Source organism: Microplitis demolitor, chromosome 4 (assembly GCF_026212275.2).
Source record: "Microplitis demolitor isolate Queensland-Clemson2020A chromosome 4, iyMicDemo2.1a, whole genome shotgun sequence".
Classification (NCBI taxonomy): Eukaryota; Metazoa; Arthropoda; class Insecta; order Hymenoptera; family Braconidae; genus Microplitis; species Microplitis demolitor.
Genome location: NC_068548.1, coordinates 22244496 through 22272392, shown reverse-complemented (window position 1 = coordinate 22272392; position 27897 = coordinate 22244496). Strand labels below are relative to the sequence as shown.

At 29.8% G+C, this 27897-nt stretch overlaps 1 protein-coding gene across 1 annotated transcript in view; it reads right to left on the bottom strand.

The window, feature by feature from the left end:
- The window catches only part of LOC103577425 (netrin-1), an 85982-nt gene that overhangs the window by 24369 nt on the left and 33716 nt on the right, over window positions 1-27897 (bottom strand). The window contains exon 2 of the mRNA XM_008558049.2: window positions 18626-18814. Coding sequence (XP_008556271.1) covers window positions 18626-18814 — 189 coding nt within the window. The remainder of the gene's footprint in view (window positions 1-18625; window positions 18815-27897) is intronic.

The window sequence follows — 27897 nt, the reverse complement described above, 5'->3', positions numbered from 1 at the left end:
TCACAGTATCATATTTTTTGGGTAGTTTTTATTAAAAATTTATCTGCGAGATCGAAAAACAAAATTTATGCCTCAAAAAATAATTAAAGACATTTGTGGACAATTTATTATTTAAATTAAATTTTAATAGTGTAATTTAAATTTTTAAATTTCAGTTGGCGCCATTTTGTCTCTAAAAATCAATTTTGGTCTCTATGTTTGTCCCATTGATTGAAATTATTAACTAAAAAAATAAATATAACTATTAAAATCAATGTAATAAACAGTAATGATATTTATATTTTGAATAACTGTTGACTTAAGTCTGTCGTGACTTGTGGCACATGCTCATGTGGAGTCAGTAGTACAGTCATTAAGCGCATATAAGATAGCATCACGAACAGATATACTGGTACCACTTTATCGCATTTATCATCCTTAGTCGCGATCAACGAATACTAAATATAAATATCCATATATATACACACAACATATATACCAATACATGGACACATAGTTCTATAAAGCAAAGAGTCTTCAGTACAGCAAGACATTCGTTCTCACGTCTTTTCTCTTCCATCCGGTCGTGACTCCTACGCGGGCATACACACAAGATGACCCGACACGAGTAGAGACTCAAAGTCCTTTTCAAGAGATTTCAATTTTACCATTTATTTTTTTATTTTTTTATCAAACATCTTTCCTTTGGCTCTTTACTCACTCAACTCTACTCGTCTTTTAGCTCGACTCAATACAAACTCTAGGTTGTACCCTTCCTCTATACAGATACAGTGGACATCATTTAAGACGTCCTGCACAGTAGTTAGCAACCAACTAATATAACCAAGTAACCAACAAACCAAGTATACATACAATATATACATATATACCCAAGAAATAGAAGGACACACGACGTACGACGTTCGGCTGTATACTTACAAAGCGTAACACAGTACTCGCTTTCTCTCGTTTCACGACAGTAAGTCCATTCGACATACAATATTTACACAGAGCAAACATTAGTTTGTCGTACTTGTACTCTACGAGGGATTTATTAACATCAAGTCAACAAGAGACTCTCGTGCCAACTCTATTCCCCTCTTACCCACCCTCCCTATGGAACATCGATTGTACATATTTAAATTAATGTTTGAGTATTATATACTCATAATAATAATAATGAAAAAGAGTATTTATAACTAAATATATATGAATATATATATATATATATATATATATAAAATTTTTTTTTACTATTACTATCAAATATATTTGCCGACTGTAAATATTTTATCAGTTGATATTTATCTTTATTGGTTCATGTTCACGACCCGATAAATATATATATATATTGATATTTAGTATGAATTTTTATTTTTATTTAGTATCAGAGTATTCAATTAGAGTAACAGAAGTGCAAATAAATTTATTGCACAAGTTAATCAGTGAGTAAATCAAAAAGCCTATGTAACAGCGTGTCTCAATCCAGTCTACGGTAATTTATTAATGTACAGCATCTGTGTACATATGTGTGTGTTTATTATGTGTGTAATGTTTGATGAACTTGAATGCGAAATGACTAATACGTAAGCTGAGACCGTTGAAATTTAATATTTTTATTTATTTAGTTTTTATTCGTGTTGATGATGTATCAATCGACCCACGCGGAATTTTTGCTTAAATCGCTTGAGGATTTTCTGTACTTGAGCTTGTTCGAGTATCAAGATTGTCAACATCATTGTTGTTTTTATCTCGATAGCACACTCGAGTAATCCGGAAGTCAATGCAAAGGATTAAAATATATTTAAAAAAAAAAAAAAAAAAAATAATTGCATATTTTTATTTTAGAAAAATACTTTTAATTAAAAAATTAAATAGTAGTAGTGCTGACTTTAATTTAAATTTAAAACGTTTTTAATTAAAAAAATTAATTTTATGAAAAAAAAAGAAATTAACAGTAACCTAGATTGTAAATAAAAATCTTTAGAAAGACTTCCAGGTTATGCGTACATTAGTGGGGTTGGAAAAAAAAGTAGACTAGAGCTTCAGGGAAAATAAGGCGGGTGGGTCGTTTACGCGTGCGAGTATCTTTCATGCGAGATGAGGCCGGTGAAAAGCGGCTAATTACGATCGCATCAACTGAGCGTCCTCAGGCTCATCGTCAAAAAAAAAGAAAAAAAACTCTTGAAAAAAATGTAAGATTGACTCTTGTAGTATACAAGTACGGTCGCGCCTAGTGGCTCTACACGTTGCTCGTTCCTCATTTACCAGCGTCTTTTTATCCCATTCCTTAAGTTATTCTCTTCTTTTACTTTTTCATTCTTATTCGTACTTCCTACTTGTACATTGCGTTTTCATTATTCCTCATGTCGCTACAATCCGTTCCTCATTTTCTCAGTGTCATTATTCATTAATGCCATCGTGGGATGGGATTTCTTTGAGTTTATACGATAATAAGCCAGCTCGTATACATATTTATATATATATATAAATAAATGTCAGTGTAAACATGAATATAAAGGGGTTTTTTGTCTTTATTTATCTGTAATTTTATTGTAATAGTGATAAGTGATTAGTTTAATGGACGAATAACGAGGGTTAAAATTTTAAGTAACGGAGTAATTTCATTGGGGTTTAAGGTAAAAAGGGTGAAATGTTAAATGGTCTTGAGAATCTTTAATTTTATTTAAAAAAAGGCTAAAGCGCTCGTAAATTCGACTTATCTGGTATACTAAGAAAAAGTTGCAGTTTACATTTACATTTAGTGGGCGAGATTTTGTCCGGCTGTATGCTAGCTAGAGATATATATTTTTATTTATTTTATTTATGCATTGTATTTATGTATATATTTATATTTTATGTTTGATGTACATAAAATTGTGAGAGTATAGTTAAGCCGATTATACTAGATTTTAGAGTCGAAATAACCTTCAGAGATTTCTTTTCATCTTTGCCCTCGTATTTTATCCGCGTTATGATTCAATTTTACGTTCATGTTTTTTATAAAATAAAATTGGATTATAAATTTTTATGCACAAGACAGAGGTTACTTTTTTTTATAATAAACTTTTTTATTTTCTTACTTTTTTTTTTTTTTTTTTTTTTTTTAAATAATACAATAAAATTTACTGTGCAGTTTTATGTTTTAAATTTATCTGTCATAGTAAATATTTAGAGAAACGCGAAATGGAGGCTGATAAAAAAATGCACTTTTTATTCTGGGTACGGTCTTTTATTTTTTACTTTAGTTAGAGAAAAAAAAAATTTTTAATTACCATTGAAAAATTTTTTATTTCTGGGCTGAATTGGGTTGCATTAAAATTATTTAATTTTTTATTTTTTAATGCTTAAATGCATGAAAAATAATGGGGTTTTATTTGTTGTTATTTTTCTGGTGTAAAAATCAATAGCAGTAATTTTTTTTATTTATTTATAATTTTTTTTTTTTTTTTTATGGGAAAAGTACAGAGATAGTGAGATTTAAATGTAACTTTTAAAAAAGTTAAACTCGATTCGAAGAATATATTTATGTGGTAGTAGATATGTGTTGTATCTTAGAGAGTGTAGTGAGGGTGCGATAAAGGTTGAGAGATTGGCCTCGATATGGCAACTACCATGAGCATCGGGTAACTTTTCCGCTTGCATTTGGCCCTCGGCCCGAGATCTAATCGATTTGATTTCTTGCCACTGAGACACCTCCATGTCCTCTTGAATTTTTTGCCCGCCAGTTAAATAAATAACATTTAAATAGAGAATTTCAATTTTACTGAAAAATTTATCTATCCGCGATAAATTGACGATTTTTTAATCGAGTCAAGTAATAGTAAATTAAAATAAAATATAAGTGAGAATTACTAACTGATGGATGAGTAATAAAATCAGTGAGTTAAATTTATTAGCGATTGGATTTGAATTGTGATAGAAACTGTTATTATTATCATTATTATTATTATATGGTATGTTGTAGTGAGAGCTAACGTGAATACCGAACAATTTATTAATCGGATTATCAGGCTGATTTCCCCAGAGTAAAAGTTACCCGGATGATCGCGAGTGGTTTGATAAAATTTGCGAGCTTGCCGGCGCTTTTCACCTGCAACTCTCGTGAGATTAACTTATATGAAATTTCCACTTTAACTACTTTTACTTTTACGATACAATGTTCCAATATAAATAGATTCACTCCGCTCGTAAATCTGGGCTTTCATTTAATTCTTTTTAACACTCTTTCATTTACTTTTTTTTTACAACAAACCATTAAACGGGAATAAAAATAGTTTATTTTCCGCGGGTAAATTCGAATCTGAGAAAAAATTCACTTTTTTTATGTTGATCACGGAAATTCTTATACTTTTTATTAATAATTACAAGTGGTCAAGTTGGACACTAGATTTTTAATTTAAAAATTTAAAATATTAAATATTTACTATACTTTAAGAGTTTGAATGTAAAGTGTTTGAAATAAATTTAAAAATAAAAAAGAAATATAAATAAATTTTTAAAAAATAAAACTTTTGAAAACGGTTTTGTTCACAACAAAGTGGTTGGTAAAAGTATAAAACCAAAAAATAGGATTGGGTATGTATAAATTTAAATTTATATATATATATATATATATATGTATATATACAGCTGAAAACCCACAATTCACGGATCGTTGCAACGAGAGCTTTAAAATTTCCCGTGGGTCCCCGTGACCACAGAGTCTGTTATCGTTTATCGGTTATCGAATCGAGCCATTATCCCACAATGTTCTGCCCCAGCTGTTTTCATTTTCTCACTTTTACACTACTGGAAAAAATTAAAGTTCCTTGTTCGACTATTTCTCTCGAAGTTACGGCCTGTTGAAAATCACCCAAAAATTTGGAATTTTTTATTGATCCTTAAATTTTTTCCATTAGTGTAACTTTTTTTCATAAAATTTTAAACAAATAGCCGGAATGAAGCTTTAAAAATCATGGATTTAATAAAAATAAAATAAATGAAGTGAAATCTTAGGATCTTCATGATCAAATAATAATTCCGATGATAGAAATAATGGGGGTTAAAAATAAAATAAAAGGATCGGTGTGACTTTTAGGGGATTATTTCCCTTGGGACGTTTTTTTTCTGCCCTCGCACGTTCTTCATTGATGAAATTGCGTCGGTACACTAGACTTTCTTCTTCAACACATGCCACATCGAAAAAAGATATAGGTATAGAGTAAATGGGTGTAGAGTGTTAAGGAAGAAAAGAAAAGTGGATGAAACTGGTCATGTGGAAACAGATTATTTTTCTCAATGCTTTGGGAATTCTAAGAGGACAGCTTCGAGTAGAGCTTCGAGATTTTCTGATTTTATTGCGGGCTCAAGAGAGGGGTATAATATTGGAACACGTTGTTCGGCCAAGCATGCGATCAATTTTTCTTTCATAAAAATCTTTATAACTAAAGACCACAGGGTTGGAAAAAAAATATCTACTATTTTTATCCAAGAATGTCAATATCATTTTCTATTTTATTAAACGAATATAAACATTAAAATACCTCTAGAAAAATAATATGATTTAAAAATGATATTATTTTTTTTTATCTAAAAAAAAAAAAAAAAAAAAAAAACCTACGGACCAAAAATTTATTAAATAAATTTTTTGAAATATTTGATTTGAATAATTTTTTTTTTTCGATAAAAATAAAAAATAAATACAGAAATTTTCTTCAAATAAAAAGTCATTTGAGCAGGATTCGATCCACAAACTTTAGGGTCAAAACTTTAAAACAAGTCCTGCAGTAAAATAAAATAAGTAAATATTTAAGGATAAAAAATCGAGTAACGATTTATAAAAGTTTTTTAAAAAATATTAGCAAAGAAGACATTTTTCATAGAACAAGAGTAAAGTCTGACTAAAAAATTCATCATCTACTTATAAATCTTGATAAACGAGAGATGTAGATGAGGATAAGGTTATAAGGCAAGGCGCGAAAGATGGACTTAGTAGATAGAAATAAGAAAGTGCGAAGAAGAAACTCCCGTGCGATTCAAAAATCGAGACACGCCCGGCGCCGTTTGATTTATTCACATCACACCGTCCGACCTCAAGTTTCTCCTGACGCTCAGCTCCTTTTTTATTCCTCGCTCGTCTCTCTCCATCTTTTATTTCATCTCCTTTCTCAAGTCTATCATCAAAGATTTTCAGTCTGTCTTTTCGCCCTATACTCTGTACATCTCGGCACTCTTAGCCTCCGACTCATCCCGTCTTCCTTTTCCTCTTGCTCTCGGCCTCAGTCTTGGTCTACCTACGTTATACATTCTCCACACCCCGTAATCAGACAGCGGTTCCCGCGAACGAATTCGCATTCACAACTCGAAGTCGTTGGCCCCCACGTCTCCACTAAATTGTTTCCTTTCCAGATAATTCAAATCGCTTTTCTACGTCTATACATCATTTCAACATGCATGCACTTTTGCATAAATGTTTCAAATTTGAATCAACTCATAAATTTTTCTCAAGAAAAAAAACAAAAAAAAAATATTTCAATTTATTGAGCCATAAAAAAATTTGAAAAATCTTTTAAAAACATACTTTTAAATCTCAAGAAGCACGCAAGAGTTGAATTTACCAGCATAGAGCGCAAGTTTATACGGATGACCTCTCAAGATATCCGTTTATTCGTGATGCCAAGCTTACCGGGTGAACGAGAAGAAAACGGAAACTGGTTTCGTCGTCGTCGCATGCTATGGATGCCCACCTGTAGCACGTCGTCGTTGTCGACGATGAGATACCGGCCAGTGTGTATGTCCTACCTCTATTCTATACATACATACTTTTACCTCTTTTACCTCCCTGCCTCTTTTTTACTCCATGTGCTACTGGTGGGCAATTTCACGTGAGGGTAGAGCTCGGATTTTCGTCGACTTAAGACGTGTCCATAATTTATAGCATTACTTGTAACTACTTCGAGTATAAAAAAAAAAAAAAATTAAATATCTAGACCGTCATATTTCTTCATTGTTATTTATATATTTATAGATTAATAAAAAATTATTTATACGCAATTTTAAACTCCAGTTTATTATATAACGTTTCATTTACAATCCGGTTCATATTTTTATACTTAAAGGGGCGGGTAAAATGGGTACTAAAAAATTATTAAAAATTTTTTATTAACCCTTTACTCTTAAACTGCATTTTTTCATTAGACTTTCACATAAATCACTTGCCTGAAATTGTTTAAAAATTATAAAGGAAGTAAATTTTTTGAGCCTACTCCATTTTTCCCTAAATTGCATTTTTTTTTTTTTTTTTTTTTTTTTTTTTTTCAATAAAAATGGGAAATTTGCACTTACATATTTTAATATCAGTGAAAAGTAAAGGATTAGCTTATTCATGATTAAAAAATAGTATTTATTCATCAGCGTCCCCGTTTTGTTGTAGCTTCCCCAGTATTTATATTTATATATTTATACTGGCTGTTATTTTATGGGTTTGGATCCTTTATAACGCTCCGGAATCCGGCGCCTCTAATTGGCATCCCAATCTCATTCTTTATAGGACGGGTATTTCATTAGTTGTCCCGAAAAACCGTAAAAAATATTATATTAAATGTTTTTATTTATCTTTCCTTTTGTCTCAGCATTTTTAATTTAATTTTTTTGTTCATATAAATATTTATGCACTGAAAATTTAAATGAACTTTAGTTTATTTAAAACAATTTTGTATCAAATAAAATGTAATTAACGTTTCGTTGGGTAATTAGTAAGATTTGAGTAAAAAAAAAAAAGTTCTTGTTGTATCGAGGTCGAAGTGGGTCAAAATGGAGATAAAATAAATAAATATAAAAAATAGTTTCGAAATATCTTTAGTATACATGGGAGAGAAAGGTGAAAAGTCAGCAAGAAATTTTTTCGGTTCTCATGAGAATTGCAATGCCAGCATTGAAGTCGTCGAGAACTCAAGAATAAGACGAAGACGGAGACGAAGACGAAACAGGAGGAAAGTTAGAGAATAATAATAAAATAAAAAAAAGAAGCGATCAAATAATCAAGAATCGACAAGACTATCTGACGGAATTCTCGCCACGTAAACGCGTCAATAACTTGTTCTTGTTGCTTGGCGGCACGTCCGCAGGATCCGTTGGGAGAGACCAAGTTAGATACCTCGCAAATTCGATTCCCGCACTCACACACAATTCCACATCTTCACATTCACATGTACAGTGGATAAAATACAAGACTAGTGCAGGTGGGTAAGGAATAAAAGACAGAGAGATAAAGTCCATGCTGATCTAACGGAGATAAAAAACAAGAAACAGAGAAAAGGACAAGTTGATGTATCTGAGTTTGGAGTTACGGTATAGGTTGTACATGTGCTGATGCTTCGGTGGCGAAATCACGTACACGGAAAATAAAAAATAATAAAATATATAAGTAAATAAATAAATAAGGAGTAGTAAAATAAAAAAGACGTTTAAACTTTTAGGTACTGCGCGATACTGTGGTAATTGGTCCCAATTTTTTTTTTTTTTTTGTTTTACTTTAGTTTATTTATTGTTGTTGTACTTGTACTTCATTGTATCGAACAACTTGTGTCTTTCGATGCTCGGAGTAGAAATGATATCGCCTTTAATATTGTGCTCTTGATTTGAAGATGGACCAAAAAAAGTTTTGAAAAGAAGAATTGAGGGTCAGATTGAGGTTTGTTTCCGCGAGTTAACTCATATATATATATATATATAGGGTGGAGTGTATACAATAAAGAGAAAAAGTTTCATTTTAGTTATTTTGTGGTTTTTTTTTTATTCCCTCGGGCGTATTTTTCGTCACTTTATTTATCCACGCGTGGGGATATTCAACCTGGTGGGAACGTCATTTCCTGTGTCGGGGCGCCAGACTGTTTTGTTTGGATTTTTTTTTTAGTTATTCTATACTATATCTTTTTTTTTATTTTATTTTTTTGGCTAAATATTTTTTACCAGACGTGTGTTATTTAACTTTAGCTAACGATATATTTTGATAAATATTTCGAATTTTAAAAAATGGATCTGGATAGTTTTGCAGTGGAAATGTGGATGATATATTTATTATATATATACGTAAAGTTTGAAGTATGTAGAAATAATTTCCGGTTGGTAGTGAATAAAAAGTGATATTTGGATGATTGGAAAACCGATCTCACGTCGTTTCTTGAATCCTTTCCCAATGGGATAGTTATCTCTTTTCAAAAGTAACTAAGCTATGTATACTTATATATATATATATAAATATATGTATACATATAGTACGAAAGAAAAAGCAAAAAATGAAAATAAAAATAAAAATAAAATGAAGATGGAGGATAAAGCCGGAGGCTTCAATCTTTCTCGTTTCCGTCATCCAAGATTATCTGACTGCTCTTTTTTGCTTCTCTCGATTGCTCTCGCCGATTCGATAAATCGCCGTATTTTCAAATATCTCTTCTTTTTTTATTTTCTCTATAACTTTATACCTCATCTAAAATATATATTTACCTATTTATTGTAACTTGAATTCTATGGATTTGTTGCTTTGATATCTTTTATCAAGATAAATAGAAATATTTACATAAGATAGATTTTTTTATATTTCGAAAGATATACATTTAGATTTTATAAAGGGTAGACTTTATAAAATACTTGACTCATAACATTATCATAATATATAAAAAATGACATTCAATTCTGACTTAACATCAAATTTCTTCTCATTAATTTTAAATTATAAAGAAGAAAATTTTCCCGCGCATTTTTATGAGAAACTTTTAAATAATTTGATTGATTAATAAGTCAGTGAATAAATAAATTATTTATAAATATTTTTCAAAGTCAAATCTCGAGTTTATCCTTTAAATTTAAAGACCGAAGAATAGCACAGAAATGCATTTGTAAAATTAATTTAAAAAAAGTCCAGAAACGGAGTAAAAAAAAATGGAATAAAGAACGAGAATAAGGTATGTCATCGATCATATTTAATTGAAACCCGACACCCGTCAGAATATACCTCTATAAATCTCGATCTCTGACTATTTTCACGGTGGCCACGAGCATGCATAAGAGAGTAACAAAGAAAGAAATAAACCAGGTCTGCCGGAGATGACAAGGAAATAAAAGATTACTGAATAATAAAGATTTAAATTTAAATAAATATTAAATATTGAGTAAAAAAAAAAAACTTTTACTTTCTGATATCAAGGAATTTCACAAGTGTTGAGAATTTTCCAACTTCATCTCATTAATTCCAAAGTTTATTAATTTAAATTTAGTATACATAGTTTAAATTCACAGGATTTATTTCTCGTTAATTATCAGTAGTTGTATAACTTTAATTCAAAGTTTTAATTCATATATATTTACTTATTTTTAATTAATAAATTATTTTGAGTTATTTATTGTTAAAAGTGTTTTTTTTTATTGGCCAAGTGCATGTCAAATAAAAAGTTTAAACACGTGATAATTTATTAACATCAGTTTGATAGTGAATAAAACTGTCATGTAAAATAGTAAGAGTTTAAAAAAAATAATTATAATTTATAATAATGAAAAAAAAAATTTTTTTTTGACGTGCACTCAAGCATTAAGTGTAGAGGCTCGTTTTCCGCGTTTGAAATCTCGTAGATGTATACGGAGGATATATATGTATGTATATGTATATGTGTAGAGAGAGGATGGGAGGGGGGTGAGGTAGAAGAGGTAGAGGTTCAAGTAAATGAGAATGGTTGATGTTGAAGTGAAAGAGATGATGGTACGAGCAGCGGGAGATCGATAGCTATCTTCTCTTCTTCCATTCGTTTTACATGCGTTTGAAGCCTGGAGTGCGCGACCACTTCGCGTAATATAAGCACACGATATGTCGCGGTAATGACGGTGTCTCAAGAGTTAATGAGACAGTCGTATAACTGAAACCTAAAGAGACCGATGTCAATGCGACGAGTATATTTAATTAATATCCATATAAGAAAAAACATTTATAATACATTAATAATACTCTTATTATTATTATTAAATATATATATATTTATTTAATTAACACGAATATTTTTAAATAAAATTCACTGGATATTTATTTCAAAATTATTTATATAAAAAAAAATAATAAATTTATGTCACATTAAAATTAACATTTAATCTTTCGTAATAAAAATATTTATTTTGACGTTAGAAATTATTGTATAATAAATAAATATAATTGATATTTTATATTTTTATAAAATAAATCAGTGAAAAAAGTAAATAATTATTTTTAAATACAAACTACTTAAGTTTTTATTGGGAGTAATAAAAAAAATATATACAAACTGGTGTAACAACTGGATATGAGACGATTACATTAAATGGCGATCAATTGCAATGTCCAGAGTGATCACACACTTACTGGTGTTCAATAGACCCGCATGTATATTAATAATAATGATAATATATAAATCAGTCTCACGATATGCTCAAGATATCTCGGAGATATTTTTAAAATTCACGCTACAAATATATATATAAATATAAATATATAAATACCATTTACCTTGATCTTTCTTATTACTAAAAGTTATTAATTTCTTATCGTTCTATTACTGATGAAGAATATTAATTAACTCGTCGACTGAGTTACCGGTTAAATCTTAAAGATAAATTACTAATCGACATGGAATGTCTGTGATATAAATAATTATTTATTTATTTTAAAATATTAAAAGTTTGCATATGCGAAATATATTTATGTTTGATGTCGCATCGAGTAGTATAGCATTAAATTAGGTGCGTGTATATTTGCGTAGTATATAAAGTAAGCCAGTGAGTGGAGGTAATGTAGTATGAAAATATGAAAGTATGAAGATTGAAGAAAAGGAATAAGAAATTTAGCATCCCAAGTACTTGGTGCAGTCAATGCATGTGACCCTTCAATTTCCTTCCTACCTCTTACCCTCGGCCCGATTTTTACACACACATTTACAAATATATATGTGTATGTTATGTGCACAATATATAGAATGATTGGAGGTATCGATTTTCTTTAAAGTGCCGGGTGTTCTCGATCTTTCAAGTGGATACCGATCAGGTATAACCGATGTGCTACGCATCGGGAGAGAAGAGTTATATCTACTTCGTGCCGCGCCCTTAAATTATAAGCGCAATTACCTTTGCTACGTTGTACACACACTTTTATACTTTTATTATGATAGATTGAGCTGAATTGTAATTTTTTTCAATACCCTTTTTAAATAACGCGGGAAAACGGAGTAATCAAAAATTACACTTTCAGAATTTTAAATTTTGAATTAAGGGCGGGAATAAATTGGAGTTTGAGCTTTTTTCATAATGAAATGAATTATTGACCTAACTGTACACAAATTTGAAGCCTTTTTAATAGTACAATACAATCTAAGTGACCTGAGTAAAGGGTAGAAATGGAACACGAGCTTTTTTTTCCGCGGGGATTTTAAATAAAATCATTAACTTTTTAATTTATTTTCATTTTATTCGTAATCAAACCCAGTCACTTTGTAAGTAATTACTACCTGTTACTAAACTTTATTCAAAATCAATAAAATATTAATTAAATATGATTTTAATGTTTAAAATATAATTACTTTTTTTTGTTACTATTCTTAAAAAAATTTAATATCAGTGAAAAAAATTTTACAGCAGCAAAAAAAAAATTAAAAGTAGAATAATTATTTAGTGAAAATTAATGAGTAATGAAAAAAATTTCATTATCAATAAAAATAAATAATGATTAAATTATAATTAAATTACTATAAAGATGACATAAAAAATGATAATTTAAATAATAAAAGTGCATTAAAATAAAATAAACACATGTTCTAAAAGGCATCGGTTTAATCGATAGTCGGGTCAGTGGCACGTAGAGACTATTCGATTGACGTTTTACAATCGAATAAGTACACGATTCAGCACACTTGCCGCCCACTCGACACCTCCGTAGTTCGCGACTCTTCTCTATCCGCACCATTATAAATGTTTTTTATCTTTTTTGACATTTTAATTTTTTCTTTCATCCACTCTACTCCTCGTACTCAACTGACACAAATTCATGAATTCAGCTTGATAATTTTTTTCCTCCTCTTATCACGCGATTTTTATTCATTTTTATGTTTCCCGTCTTGATATAATACAAAGAAATAAAAAAATTTTTATCCCACTTTTTTTTATGTCTTGTTAAGCTGCTCACTCCAATTTAATAAATTGAACAACAAGGTACTCGTCTGTTCTTAGAAATCTCAGCTACTGAAATATTTATAATTAAATGTCGTGTATTTTAATTTATTTGTGTTTGTATTTGTATTTATAAAGCCGAGTGTCTCAACTTCAGTCACACTTTTAAACATGAATCGATGGCACGTCGCGATTGTCTCGACTTTTAATAACGACTCGAGAGAACCCGACGATTCATAACGACGACCAAGTCCCCGCAGGTGTCCATAACGTGTCGTTTTGTTGCCCTACACTCCTATGGGAAAATATTTTATTAAAAAATATATACATACAAATATACCCTAATATTTATTTTAACTAATACCTATAATAAGATATAAAATCAAAACTTAAATGTTAAGACTATTGATTCTTATCTATTTTATTACTCGAATAAAAATTAAAATTTATAATTATTATTATTTTTTTATCGATTAGAAAAATAAAATTATTATTATTTTCAAGTAGTATTTATATATTTTAAAATTCAAAACGTACTGTACAGAAATTCACGAAAAAATTCTTAAAACTTAAACAGATTCTTAAATTTTTTAAATTGTCTACTGCAGTACTAACTGTTTTATTACTTTTTTTTTATTTGTTCTAGACTCAGAAATAGAACCAATTGAACAAATTGTAAGTAGCGACAAGTATTTAAGAACTTAACCCATAAGTTTCGAACATTAAAGCTGATCTACGAGGCAGACTAGTTGTAAAGTGAAACGTCGACGTAAGCTGACAAATCTCCTTCGGTAAGTAGTATTTGAAATTCATTTTATATATATGTATATGTATATTTATATGACCGAACGCTTGCTGATAACTGGAGGGGTCTGAACAAATATTTAGCGGAAAGTTTTCAAATATTTTTAAAACCGTTTCTAGAATTTGTTTGATAAAATGCGTAGGAACGTCCAAGTGTTTGGGCAACATGAATATTAATACCGTGAATCGTATGAATGAAAATATCACAGACGTAATAACGAATTGTTACGTAAAAGATCTATATAAATGTATGAGTGTGATATATATGCAGACATACAAATATTATGTTACCAGTAGTCTCTTCTAACAATTCACTAAGCTTCTTAACGCATTCTAATTGGCCGGATGAAAAGGATCCGACTACAACAGTGAGTCTTCTTCACGAATACTCCACGTTAATTGGTGTAATCTGATTAAAACAAAATCCTAGTCTCCCTTTTATAGATATATACTTTCAACTGAAGCCTTTTCTTCTCTCTGTCGTAATTTTATAGCAGCCATTATAGCACAATCATCGGTATCGTAATAAAAACAACTTAATAAGCTGTAGAGGGTATGCTTTATTTGAACCAAGGAGGAGATATAAAATTTTTTTTTGCCGAATCGCGTGGCGGAGGTTTCAGTCTTTTGTTTTGTTCATTTTGTTCTTAGCATTGTTTATTTTTTTTTTTTTTTCTTGAAAAAGTTAACTTGCTGTCTAAAGGAATAAAGACCGTAGTTCGGGTAAAATGATTTGGTATTATTGTTGGTAAAAAAATTTTATAATTTTTCATTTTTTTTTATCCAACCTACTAATTGTCATTTCACAATATTTTTGAGGATTTTCCTATGTAAGATGATAGAAAATTCTGTAGAAAAAAATTTTTCTGACTTTAGACTTTTCGCAGACACACGTCTCTGGAAAATAGGAATGGTCAAAATTTTGGATAATTTAGAATCAATTACATGGACAATTTTAAACAGAAACTACAGTAGTTAAAAAAATTGGTATTTAAAAAAAATTTAGGGTGACCATATTACCCAGCGTGGAAATTAATAAAAAAAAAAGTCGATTTACGAAAAGACGCTTAAAAAAAAACTTCAATTTCAGACTGATTAAAATTAAAATATATATATATTTAAAAAATATTATAATAATGATATATATGACAACTTTAATCAGGTCAGAAAATAATTACAATAATAATAGTAATATAATATGATAAATGTTGTTATATTTACATTCCAATTTATCGCAAGTTGATGAAGATGAGAAGAAAAATGTTACGGACGATATAATTTATCAAGTGTATTTAAAAAGACACCTTGTATGTATCAGGTGCACTAGAGGGATTGCTCTCTCGTTCCAGAAGACGCGGGGGCTCTGGACCGAGAGAGAACGCGAGTAATCTTCAGGTGGGAATAAATTAAAAGCTTGGTACGGGGTAAAGCGGCCGGGCATCCTGTCCACACCGTAACTAGATACCAGACTGTTTAACTCTTTTTTTTTATTTTTTTATTTTTCCTTTACTTTTTCCTTTGCCTTTGCCTTTACTTTTACTCAATTCACTTCTGTTCTGTTCATTTTATTCAGCTCTTTAGCATCTTATTATTATTGTTATTATTATTTTCACGGCTTCTTGTTTCGCCCACTCTTTCGTATCGATAACGACACACCTAGTCGATTATCTATCGGATCGTGAAAAAATAACTTAACAATAAATAACATTTCTTATTGCTCTTCAATACGGAAGTTAATTTTTTATTTTATTTACTCAGACGTATCTGATAATTTGTTATTTATTATTATTTTTTTTTATTTAGTTTATTTGAAAAAAAAATAAATTATAATGGACTTTAAAAGCCAATCAATTAAATAATTAATTTGTTAATTAATTGATAACTTTAAATTTTTTAATTTTAAAAATAATTAATGACTAAAAACTTTCACCGGGACTCGAACCGCCTTCTTTTAAATTACGTGCGATTTATGTCTGCGTTACTGGCTTTAGTTAATTATTATAATGATTATTTGAATAATTAATTAAAATTATTACTTAGTTATGAAAAAAATTATAATTTTAAATTAAAGAATATTTATTAAGTTTTTATTGCATAAATAAAAGTCTGGCTTCTTATAAAATAAAAGACCAACTTGACGCTTTGTCTTTATGAGTAAGAATAATTCTTTTATTTAAAGTAATAAATAATAATGCAAATGAATAATTCTGAATAAAGAAGTTATTGAGAATAGAGGAAAAGCGTTGAAGATAAAGATAAGAAAAAATAAAAATGGCCGACAATGAGTGAAATGGTTGACTTACAAAGGAAGAGGAAAGAAAAAGCGGAAGAACATCAATTGTAGGAAATACATTATATTAAGAGGGACGAAACTCAACCGAGACTAATATTGCTGATCGTACAAGTATAAGAGAGTAGGAAGAAGTCATATCGGGGTCTCGAGCTTCGAGCTTTTAACTAAGTGCCGGGTAATGAATATGCTAACGTGTGCGAATGCAAGTACACTAGGCGAGAAAGCTTTAGCTTTTACTTTACTTTGTACTGTTCGCTCTCTACCCTGTACTTGTGTTGCTTGTATCGAGTTCAAGTACTTGACAATACTACATATTATACTTCAGGATTAGTTACAAAACCACATTTTTATTGTGAATTCTTTGTTACTTTTTTTTCGAGTCAGTATTCTCTTTTATTGTAATTCAAAATTTATTTACATAGACAAGGAGCAGGCTCTATTTTTTACATACACTGTAAAAAAGTGGTGTTAAAATGGACATATTAACACCGATAACCCGACACCAGGGTAGTGTAGACACACCGTTTTTTTTATGATACTGGTTAGCCGCCGTTTGATAATTTTTTGATTTTTTTCAAAACCATCCATAATAAAAAAAAAAATATTTTAAAAAATTGCACCTATAGTTTATTAAATTTTCTAAATGTGCATATTTTCGGTTTTTTTTTTTATCTAATTAATTTATTGAAAAAAAAAACCCGAAAACTTTTAATTGTCTGTTTACTTCTGGGTCATTTTTTTTTCAATGTTTTTAAAAATAAATAAAAAAAGTTTTCATTTTTAGATAAAATGGGGTAATTTCGATAAAAATAAAGTCAAATATTGTTTTACTTTATTTTCTGCGTGACACCCTATTTTACTCGGCCGCCGCAAACTAAATTGATAATTTTTTTATACAAAAAAAAATTATTATATCTATTGACAATAAATAACATCGCTTTATTTTCGAAATTTTGAACAAGTACAACAATTCTATAAAAAAAAAATGAATTAAAATTTTTTTCATTGAAATCGCTTTCAATATTCATTACAATGATTATTGTTTAAAGACAAAGATAAAAAAATTGAAGAGAGGATCGGTAGAGAAGGTATGGCGGGAACAGTGAGATGAGATGACTGTGACCGATTCTGTTTGAGGAAGAACCCTTGCTTGAGGCAGTACTCTCGGTGGCGGCACAGGGTTAAACACAAGTAGAGGTATAGAGCTCTGAGTTGAGATAGAAAGCAACATGAGACAAGACTTGCATGGGTAGTAGATAGAGTAGGTACTATACCGAGAGTTTAAACAGTAACGTATGTGTTAGAGTACACTGGCATATAAGTTGGTACGGTCACGCGTGCTACGCAAACAGGGGAAGTTTCTAATATTACCGTATATGCCTCGAGCACCCTATAACTCACGCTTTCCGAGCTCATACACCAGGCATACATTCAGCTATACATTATACTGCGGAATATGTGTCCTCTCTGATGCTTAAGTAAATGTGTTTCGACGTGTATACGTGCGTGAAAACGTTATAACTATTCTATCCATATATTTTTTTTTAATAAAAAGAAGAAAGGCTCGTACACGCATTCAGTAAAATTAATTTCTCTGTGAGCAGAAGAATTTTCAAAATTTTACACAGGAAAGAATAAAAAAAATTTATTGGAGGCTTTTTGAAAAATATAATAAGTAGTAAAAATTTAAATCACGATTTGAATTTTGAAAAATAAGTTAAATAGTTTAGTACAAGTAGTACAATTCAAATGTAACTTTGTCGTCACGTAGTAGTCGAATATCTTGGTTATATTGCTTAACCTGTGCACCGGCAAGTGGCTGCTGATGCTGGTATATATTTGAGTGTGGTAAGATTTTAAAGTCTCGAGTAATGTATAGAGGGAGCAAAGTAGGCGGAGGTTAAAACGGAATAGAACGAGACGACACGTAGCCGCAGTTTCCGAGTGGTACTTTAGGTAAAAGCCTCAAGTAGTTTTGAGATTGGAATAGGAATAGAAATAGGAATAGGAATAGGAAATTCCATGACATCCTTTGAATGATCCACCGAGAAAATTAACGATTCCCTTTGCTCTTTGATGATATTAATGTTCTATTCCTTGAGCCAGTTGAGGAAATTCCGGCTTATAAATTCTGCTATATCTAAGCTTAACACAAAACGTGGACAGAGTCGAGGTCTAGGTCTTGGTCTAGCTATTGAGGTTGTGTTCGCAGGACTTGATATTGTTTATCATAAATTGTCAGGTCATGTTTGAATAATATTAAACAAAAGTGAAGCTGAGGTTTATGCGGCGAACCGCAGTATAGAAACGTCTTTCAGCGGTGTTTCTAAGTTGTTGTATTGGGGCGGAAAAGGGTTTCTGTGCAATTTAACAATGTGGTTTACTCACGTTTACAAGCCTTGCGGTGGGTGATCGGTTTTGTTGGATCTCTGTAGTAGCCCTCACGACAGTAATGGCAGTGTCTTCCTGCAGTAAAGTGTCTACATGACAGACATACGCCTCCGCTTACACGTCCCGACAGCTTGTATAGTTCCACATTGAAACGGCATTTTCGGGCGTGAAGATTACAGTTGCATACTAAAAACCAAACATCATTAATTATTCATTACCATTATTATGTCATTTTTTTTTGCAATTTAAAATTATTTTTAATTTTTACTCATAAAAAAAAAAATTGTTACTTTACAAATTGAGAGAAAATTTCAAGTCTTGTGTTTAGATGGCGATACTGAAAGTTAGCTGAGTGATAATTTTTGAATTTTTTTAAAAACGATAAATTGTAAAAAAAAAATTATTTAAAAAATTGCACTTATAGTTTTATTAATTTTCTACATATGCATTTTTTTAGTTTTTTTTTTTTTTTTTAATTCATAGGTTTAAAAAAAAAATCAAAAATTTTTAATTGACTGCTAACTTCAGGATCATATTTAGATACAGACAATTATTTTTTTTTTAAATATAAATTTGAATTTTTGAATGATTTTTCTTTATAGAAATATTTATATTTAGAATTTAAAAAAAAAATTTTGAACCTTGAAAAAAATCCATGCCCTGTATTCGAACCTGGACATAATTATTCCGAATCCTGTCACAGGCTTTCAAACATTTAAAAACTTAAATCACTCACATAATTTAATATAATGATTGTTTATTCTATTGACTAACTATAAAAAAGTCCATACATGATTTATGAACAAAAAAACCATACAGACACATATATGTACATTATATTTGAATAGCTTTCAAGTCATATTGAAAGTATCGGTGACTCAAGGCAACCGCACGAGGTAACAAAAGCCTCTCTATATATACAGTTAAAGTAGTGGTTATTCTTTGGAGAGAAGAATTGAATTCATTCTGCCATCTAGAGATGCTACAAGGGACCAAGTAGAGGGAGAAAGACCCGCGGTCTAGGTAACCCAGTCCGAGAAAAAGACGAGGACAGGAAAAACGTAGTTCTCTCAAGTATCATCGATGTCACGTTTTCGTTAGTCGACTTTTTCACGTCCTCTCGTTTCTTTATTTTTTTTTCTTTTTTATTTTATTTTTTTCCCCGTCATTTTATACCCATTTTTTTTATTTTTATTCTCATTCTCTTCCTGGCTCATCGAAAACGACGTGAAAGGCAAACGGACCACTTTCGTGTCTGCATTTTTTTATTCCTGTACAATGTAATCTCCACAAAAAATAATAATATTTAATACTAATACTTCATGTTAAATCCTATATTTTATCGTTAGTTCTATAAAAACTAGTGACAAAAATTTTTAAAACCCAAAATGTTACGTAAAGATCGAAAAAAAAAAAAAAACAGATAAATCTTGGAAACAGGTAGCAGGATTTTTTTATTTTTATTTATTTTAACAAATACCGATTGATATTTAAATATTTTTATCGTGTTTCCAAGACCTAAAATAAGATGAAAAAAATTTTTACAAGATAATTTAATCGGTAGCTTGTTTTCGGTTGTAATAATTTGTAGCAACAAAAAAAAAATTATAATTTTTTCATTATGTTGGGGTGACCATTTTACATCATCTCCTCTACATACGTCAGTAAAATATTTTTACTCCGTAGTGTGAAATTTTTGTCCAGATTATTACAATCGATAAAAAATAAAATTTCAATTCGAAATGTCAAAAAAAAAAATTTTTTTTTTTTCAAATTGCTTTCGATGGTAATTTTTTAACGAGATAATTGGTAGCTTGTTTTCGGTTACAATTTGTACCAAGATAAAAATAATAATAAATTTAAAGTGAAAAAAATAGTGATAATAATCTGTTGTGTTTTAAAAAGTCGATCTGAGCGATCGATTGAACGATCAGTCGATAGATTATCAGCAGTATAAATAAAGTTTCGGCAAATAGCTACTGAAAGAGATACTCTGGTTGATTTTGAGTTAAAGTTCCTGTTATTAGTCAACGCCGCTTACATGCTGGCTGATGCCGAAACCAATAAATAGCCCGGGGATATTTTTGATCGCTCACTCAAGATAACTATTTTTATCACGAGCTGATCAGTGATCGATAGCTCGGATTTTTTACTTTCTTTGCCGGCAAAAATTTTCTTCAGTACTTTTTTAAAATTTTTGTTTCGATCTGCTCTTTTATTCATGACCAGAGCCCTCGGGTGTGACAACCCCAGAAAATGCGCGTAGCGGTCGCTCGAGATTTTAAAACATCTCCCTTGGTACATTCTTATCTTCTTAACATCGCTGTCGTCTCAGTGAAGCGGTAGTGGTAGTTGTGGATTTCATTCGGTTATATTACGAAAACCAAAAAACTCGTGAACGTTATCTCTCTCTATATACATTTAAGTTGGCTGGTAGGTTATACTAACGAGCTGACAGGGTATCCTCTGTTGTCTCCAAGGACCAAAGTCCGTGTTCTCCACGTGCTCTTTTACTCAATGGCTTCTTGCTCTCAGTATATACATATATATATGTATATATAAGAAAAAAATAATATAAAAAGACAAAGTAAGCCAACGCAATAAGAAGACTCATTTTCATTTATGTTAGAGATAAGACACTAGTATTATTTCCTATTGGATATATTCTACTACGAAATTACATTAGCCTTGAATTCAAATCGTAGAGAAAATAGCCGATAAATAAAATTAAACAATTAAATATTTTTTTTTATTTAATTTTTATACGATAAGTATTATTTATTTTCACATTACACTTTTGTTTCGAGTAATGACGCTGATCGTTAAAGTAACAAATAAAATAAAATACTAAAATAATTGCTCTTGTTCACGAAGACTTGCCCTGTACTTATTTCTTTGTTATTTTATTTTTAATGCCCACTCAATTTTTAAAATGAAGTAATTTTTTTCTTCTTTTTTTTTTTTTTTTTTTTTTTTGCACCGATTTATGAGGAAGAATCGAAGTTGTAAAGTGTAATTTATCATTACGTTTAATTAGGGCAAAATGGGACATTACTAAAAAAAAAATTCACGGTTTAAAAATTTTTAGGTACAGAAAAGAAGGATGGGGTAAGTTGATCACTAGGTAAAATTGTCATCCATAAATATTTTATATTTTATTATGATAATTTTGCCTTGGGCCGACTTACCCCATCCTCTTTTAAATTCGATCATGAATTTTTTTAAACAAATTTTTTTTTTACTGTCTGATTTCGCCCCGTAGTTTCTAATTACGATTTATGAATTTAAATATGAAAAAAATTTTTTAAAATTAATCAACGGGTTAAAAAGTGAATAAGAACAAATGCAATTATTTAATAAAAAGTAAAAAATAATAAATAGAGACATTAAATAATATTAAAAACAAACATTTATCTCAACCCAACTCATTAAAAGTCCCACCTTCCTGTCAACATATTCCCGTGTATATTTTTCATTTTCTCACTTCCTCGTATTTATATTATTTTTTTAACATTACACCTCTGTATCAACAGCAGTTATGTAGCCGGCAGGCCCTCAACTCACCTGCAGGTATAGCTCTAAATTAAACACCAGCTATTTATTATCACCTTTTAAAATACAGAGATAGTACGGTTGGCTTGATACCTAACAGTTAAGCCAACCCGTCTTGTCTTATAAAGTTAAAGAAAGCATAAGCTTATTCTGGAATTTAGTTTTTTAAAAACCTCGTCTCGTTAGTGCTACTGCCATACCTACACTAATTATTGTCTTTTTGTCGAGCGACATTTTATCACAGCGCAACTGATAATACTCGTTATGTCGTGACACTTTTACAAAAGTTACTTTGCCTTAAACTACTACAGTAGAGCACAGTAGTGTTGTACTACGGTTCGTTTACTCTGATACTAAAACAACGTCGGGATGTCGTTGAGAAATTGTCGCGTTCACTCGACCATGATTCTTGTTATGTCCGTAAATTTTTGTTTTCTTAACTTTTATTTATTTTATTATTTATTTACTTTCTTAATTCAAGATATTTAGTCCTTACTTTTATAAATTACTTCTGTATTTTTTTAAAAATAATTCAAATTCTTTGGCGGGAATTTTATAACTTTTTAAAGTAAATTTAAAATAGTGATAGATAAATGATTGTAAAAAAAAAAAAAAAAATTATTTTTTATGTTAGTTAATGAACGACTTTTAATTTAAAACGTGATACGAAAACCTGGCAAAATAATTAATTAAAAGCCGACACCGTCGGATCCTTTTGCTGCGGTTTACCGCCGAGGTTTAGCGGGCAACCATCACCAGTAAGAAATAATAAAAATAACGTTTAAAATATTTTTTATATTTTTTAACAAATAAACTAAAAAAGTTAACGTTTAAAAGATGGAATTTTTCGGGTATTTTAATTCCTCGCAGGCTGTAATTTTATCTTAGCTGTGGGAAATCATGGACAAATTGGTTCATTTAGTGGTCGAATTAACTTCGGTAACGTACTACTTTATACCCTCCTATTCTCTCTTACAGCAGTAGCATACCAGCAGTGACTATAAATTTACGATGTACGAAACTTAGCCACAGCTCTATATTACTCAAAACTTTTCCAATTTATCTCAAAAAGTACTTTGTACCCCGTCGTAAAAAATAATGATTAATTATCCGTTCGAGTACAAATAGCAGTTACATTCTTACCATACCAACTTTTTTTCTCCCTCTTAACTCTTATTCAGTCTGGCTCTGGGCTCGAGTCTGGAATTTCGTAACTTTTTTCACAAATTGGTACATCTATCTCAACACAATAATTAAAATTTTTCCTATTGAATAAAACAGAGCGTCAATTATCTTCAGGACTCTTAGAAGTGGAAGAAAAAAATTTTTCTTTGCTGATAAAAAAATAAAACTAATTCCTACTAATTAAGTATCTTTAATTATGCAAAGTGTTGATAATTTATATGATTACAAATTTATTTAATAATAATAATAATGAATTTTGGTGACTTTCTCTAGAGGTATGGGCATAATAAGTCGACACAATCCATTTAACCACGTAGCTGTAATTCACAATGTTAATTCCTTAATTAGAAACGCGGCAGGCGACCCTTCAACACATTACTTTGATCGCTGGATAATGACCGAGTCGTTTATTCATGTCGGTATTCCTTTGAGAGCTCAGACTGTTCCTTATATTTTCAGTCTTTATTTTCACTCCTCTCTCAATCGTTTTATCGTTATATTACTTCTCACTGTTATATGTATGTATATATATATATATATATATATATTACAATGACTGACTGACTGACTGGGAGATTGACTGAATCGAAAAGCCGGTGGTCGAAGAGGTGTAATTGTGCGCGGGCGTTTGCGTTTTCTCTTAACTTTAAATCGGTTTTTCTTTGAATTTCAATTTATCTTTATCGTACATGTATATTGCATATATTTATATTAATATTCATATATGTGAGTATATTGTTGTACAGTTATTACCAGCTAACCTGCATGCACATTTCATTCGACGGTTCGAGCTCCCAGAACCTCTATAACTCGAACGGTATATAAGTATTACATGGCATTACAACAAATTATTTATATAAAAGACTTTGAAAGACGGATACATTAATGATAATAATAGAGATAAATACATCTGTATATTGTCTGGTCTGGAATTTAATATTTTATTTTTAAACAAAGATGAGGAAAATTGTTTTACATCACTACAATTTCATTATTATCAGAAGTTATTTTAAATTTTCAACGCTGATATTATTTTATGCATACTAAATACTTTAGTATTTACTTTTAAAATACTAATTAATAAATTAATTTTTCACTAAATTGGGATTGATTCTGAAAAATTTTTTTTTATTGTCAACTAATTCGAGTGAAATTCGTTTTAAAAATAAAATATATGAGCTGGTTTCGGATTTTTTAAGTTTTTAAAAATAATTTTGGCGGCTCAAATTGCCCCCATGGTCCGGCAATTATAAAATTAATTACTCATTTCAATTCGATGTACGTGATTTTTTGAATTAGTTTTTAGTATATAAAAAATATATATAGATAATGTAATTGATTTCTTTCTCATAAAAACGTAAAAATCAATTAGTAATTTTTGGTAATGATTATAGCCATTAAAATAACGTCAGTAAATTTATAAATTTTTTATCTGCAATTAATAAAATCTTAATTAGTTGCTCGTGAACAGAGCTCGTGTAAAATCACATTTGTCTAATTTTATTGAACAACAATTTTTTAAATAAAAAAAAAAAATTTAATTTTAAAAAATGAATCTTAAAAATTTTGGATACTTGATATTTGTACTTTGTGTTACTTTGGCATTTGCAATGGTATGTTTCAATTATCATTTAACGTTTGTTATTAAATTCAAATAATTAAATTATTATTATTACTATTATTTAATAGACGAAAGCGGAGCAAAATTTAGTAGACAAAGAACATAAAATTGTAAAAAGACAGGATGTTTATTTTGATTGGATCATGAAGGATATTACATCCAATTACTTTAAGGAAAATTATTTAGGACCAAGAGAAAATTCAACAGCATATTTTATCTGAAAAAATTTTAATTTCCTAAACAATATTAAATACAAAAATAAAAAAATAACTAGAAAAAATTATCAATATCAAATAAAAAAAAATTGAATAATAAATTGGTATTAAATTTATTTATATAAAATGATGACGGAATTCGGCATCGGAGAAAAATATATTTTTCTACGCCGGTAATTTCAAGTTTATAAAAATAATTTTTTTTAATTTATGGAATTTTCTCAATGGAAAAATTTTTAGTGGATTTTTGATAATTTAATTAATTAAAAATCCATGACACTTGAAAATATATTCAATTTTTTAAATTAAACTTTCCAAACATCGGGAAAAATTTCAAATCACGCGTTTTGATATTTTTAACGAAAATTTATTAAAATGGGTAATTTTTTATTGAAAAAATAATTAATATGTCGCTTAAGAACAATTTTCTAGTAAAAAAAAAATTCTTTACCTACATTTTCAAAAATAAATAAATAAAAATAATTTCACTCCAAAAAATGTTATTGACAATAAAAAAAATTTTTTTAATGACAAAAAAAAATCATTTAACTTTTTTTAAAAATAACAGATCCTGTTTATAGAATTCTCGTGGCCCTGCCCTCATTATAAAATTATTTTGCATTACTTCAAAACCATTGACATAAAAAAAAGAATAAAATCTATCACTTATAATTAACCCCTCCTGAAATGATTCTATTCCCTGCACATTGACAGCTATCAGATACTTACATCTATTATAGGGCTTCTATTGTCGACATTAACTTACTCCTCTCTTCCCTCATTCTCAATTTCAACTCCTCTGAACTTCGCACACGTCTGCAAGCACTCGATGTGCCTTAACTGGATTATACGACATATCTTCAGTTGAAAATTACCGAGACAGCGGAAAAGGGCCAGCAGACAAGCAAGAACACACGATATATTGTTGAAAGGGTCGTCTCTACTCTTCTATCAGCGCATCAGGATGTAGCGGCAATTTAATTCGATCTATTCGCAGTAGAGCTTTTATCGAAGTGGTTAATTGATCGAGTTACACGCTTTGTCTCTGTCAATAAATGACTTCGTCTGTCCTACATTAATAACTCTCCTATTTCTATAAAGTTTTATATTTCTTTCGAAATAAACCAACACCCGTCTCCATCAATAACAAATAAAAAACTAAAGACAAATAAATAAAAGCTGTTGATAGTGATAATCAATATTTATTTTGTTTTAAAATTACCCTGCAGAGTCTTAAGAAGGCTAAGAATGTGTGAGTGTATGGTTAAAGGGTGAAAGTTGGTTTGATTTATTGATGTAAAATTAGCTGGTCCATAAAGACCGAGCGTGTCTACATCTTGGAGGTCCCGTAGGCATCCGTATATTCTTTTCCCATATTTTTATTTACCATCGTCAAACGATATTCTTACATCCAAGCTCATGTGGTAGTATGTTTATGTTGGTATATACTCAGTTTAAAAAATAAAAATAAAATAATAATAAGAAGAAGTAGAGGAAGAAAAAGAAGAAAAATACTTGTAAGAAGAACAAGAAGAAGGTTGTGATGATGATGAAGAACAAGTAAATGCTGCAGAAGTCGTGTGAGTTGTGTATGCGTGCAGTACACAAGATGATAATGATGATGAGGGAGGAATATAAAGAGAGTGAGTTGAAGCCAAGTGAGGGTACAATTAACCCCAAGGGTCACCCATCACCGGCAGCATTTTGATGGAATGAGTTTGCATGCTTTTGCTCCTCATACTTAGCTATACGCCTCAGTCTATAGCTGATACTTGTACCGTATTTTGAATTAGTAGTAGGCCTTACCGATCATCTTTCCCTGCCATATAAATATATGTTTTTTATAGACCCTGTTAAATATTTATTTTTACTTATACTTTTTTTATGCTATCGGCATATGGGTTTTATATTTATTTTAATTTACGGGGATCTGTGGGCAAATATGTGTGATCGAGGAAGTGTAAAATTGGTTAACAAGAAAAAAAAAATATATATATCTATATATGTATTTTGAGTATAAAATGGAGACGGAGGTGATAGAGCGCATTGGTGTCACCGCAAGACACGTGTAAAATACGAAAGCGTAAAATCGCGTTACAAGCTTATAGGATTATGGGAATTAAAATCGGTTCGCTACTGAGAGCTGGCTCTGTGTGCGTTTGTACAAAGGGTGTGTATGATGTGTAGATATATCTATGTGCTGTATAAATGGATCTGTAGCTGCAGAGAGTAGAGGAAAAAGAGGTAATGGAGGCAAAGGTAGGGTGAGTGATCGTCATGTACGAATAAAGGGTACATTTCCCTTTACATTATTCCATATACATGTGATAAAGTCGGCTAAGTGCGAAAATCCTATGTAATGATTTTTTACTCTGCATTTTGTTTTAAGTATTAATTCAATTGTCAATAATGGACTCATCTAATTTCAAACAGACTTTCACACTTTTTTTGTAATCTAAATAAACTATTTTTTTTCCTGTTTAGTTTTTATTAAATCAAACGCTAATTTGATTTTGTTGATTAAATTTGAAACTTTGCTGATTTAGAAAAAAAAAATATTCATTATTATTAATTAAAATTTTTATTATGAATAGAAAAAAAAATCAATTGAATATTTGATGTAATAAAGAAGAGTACTGATGTAATATATTAAATTAAAAAAAAAAAAAAACATATTCTCAAAGTTTGCTGAGTAC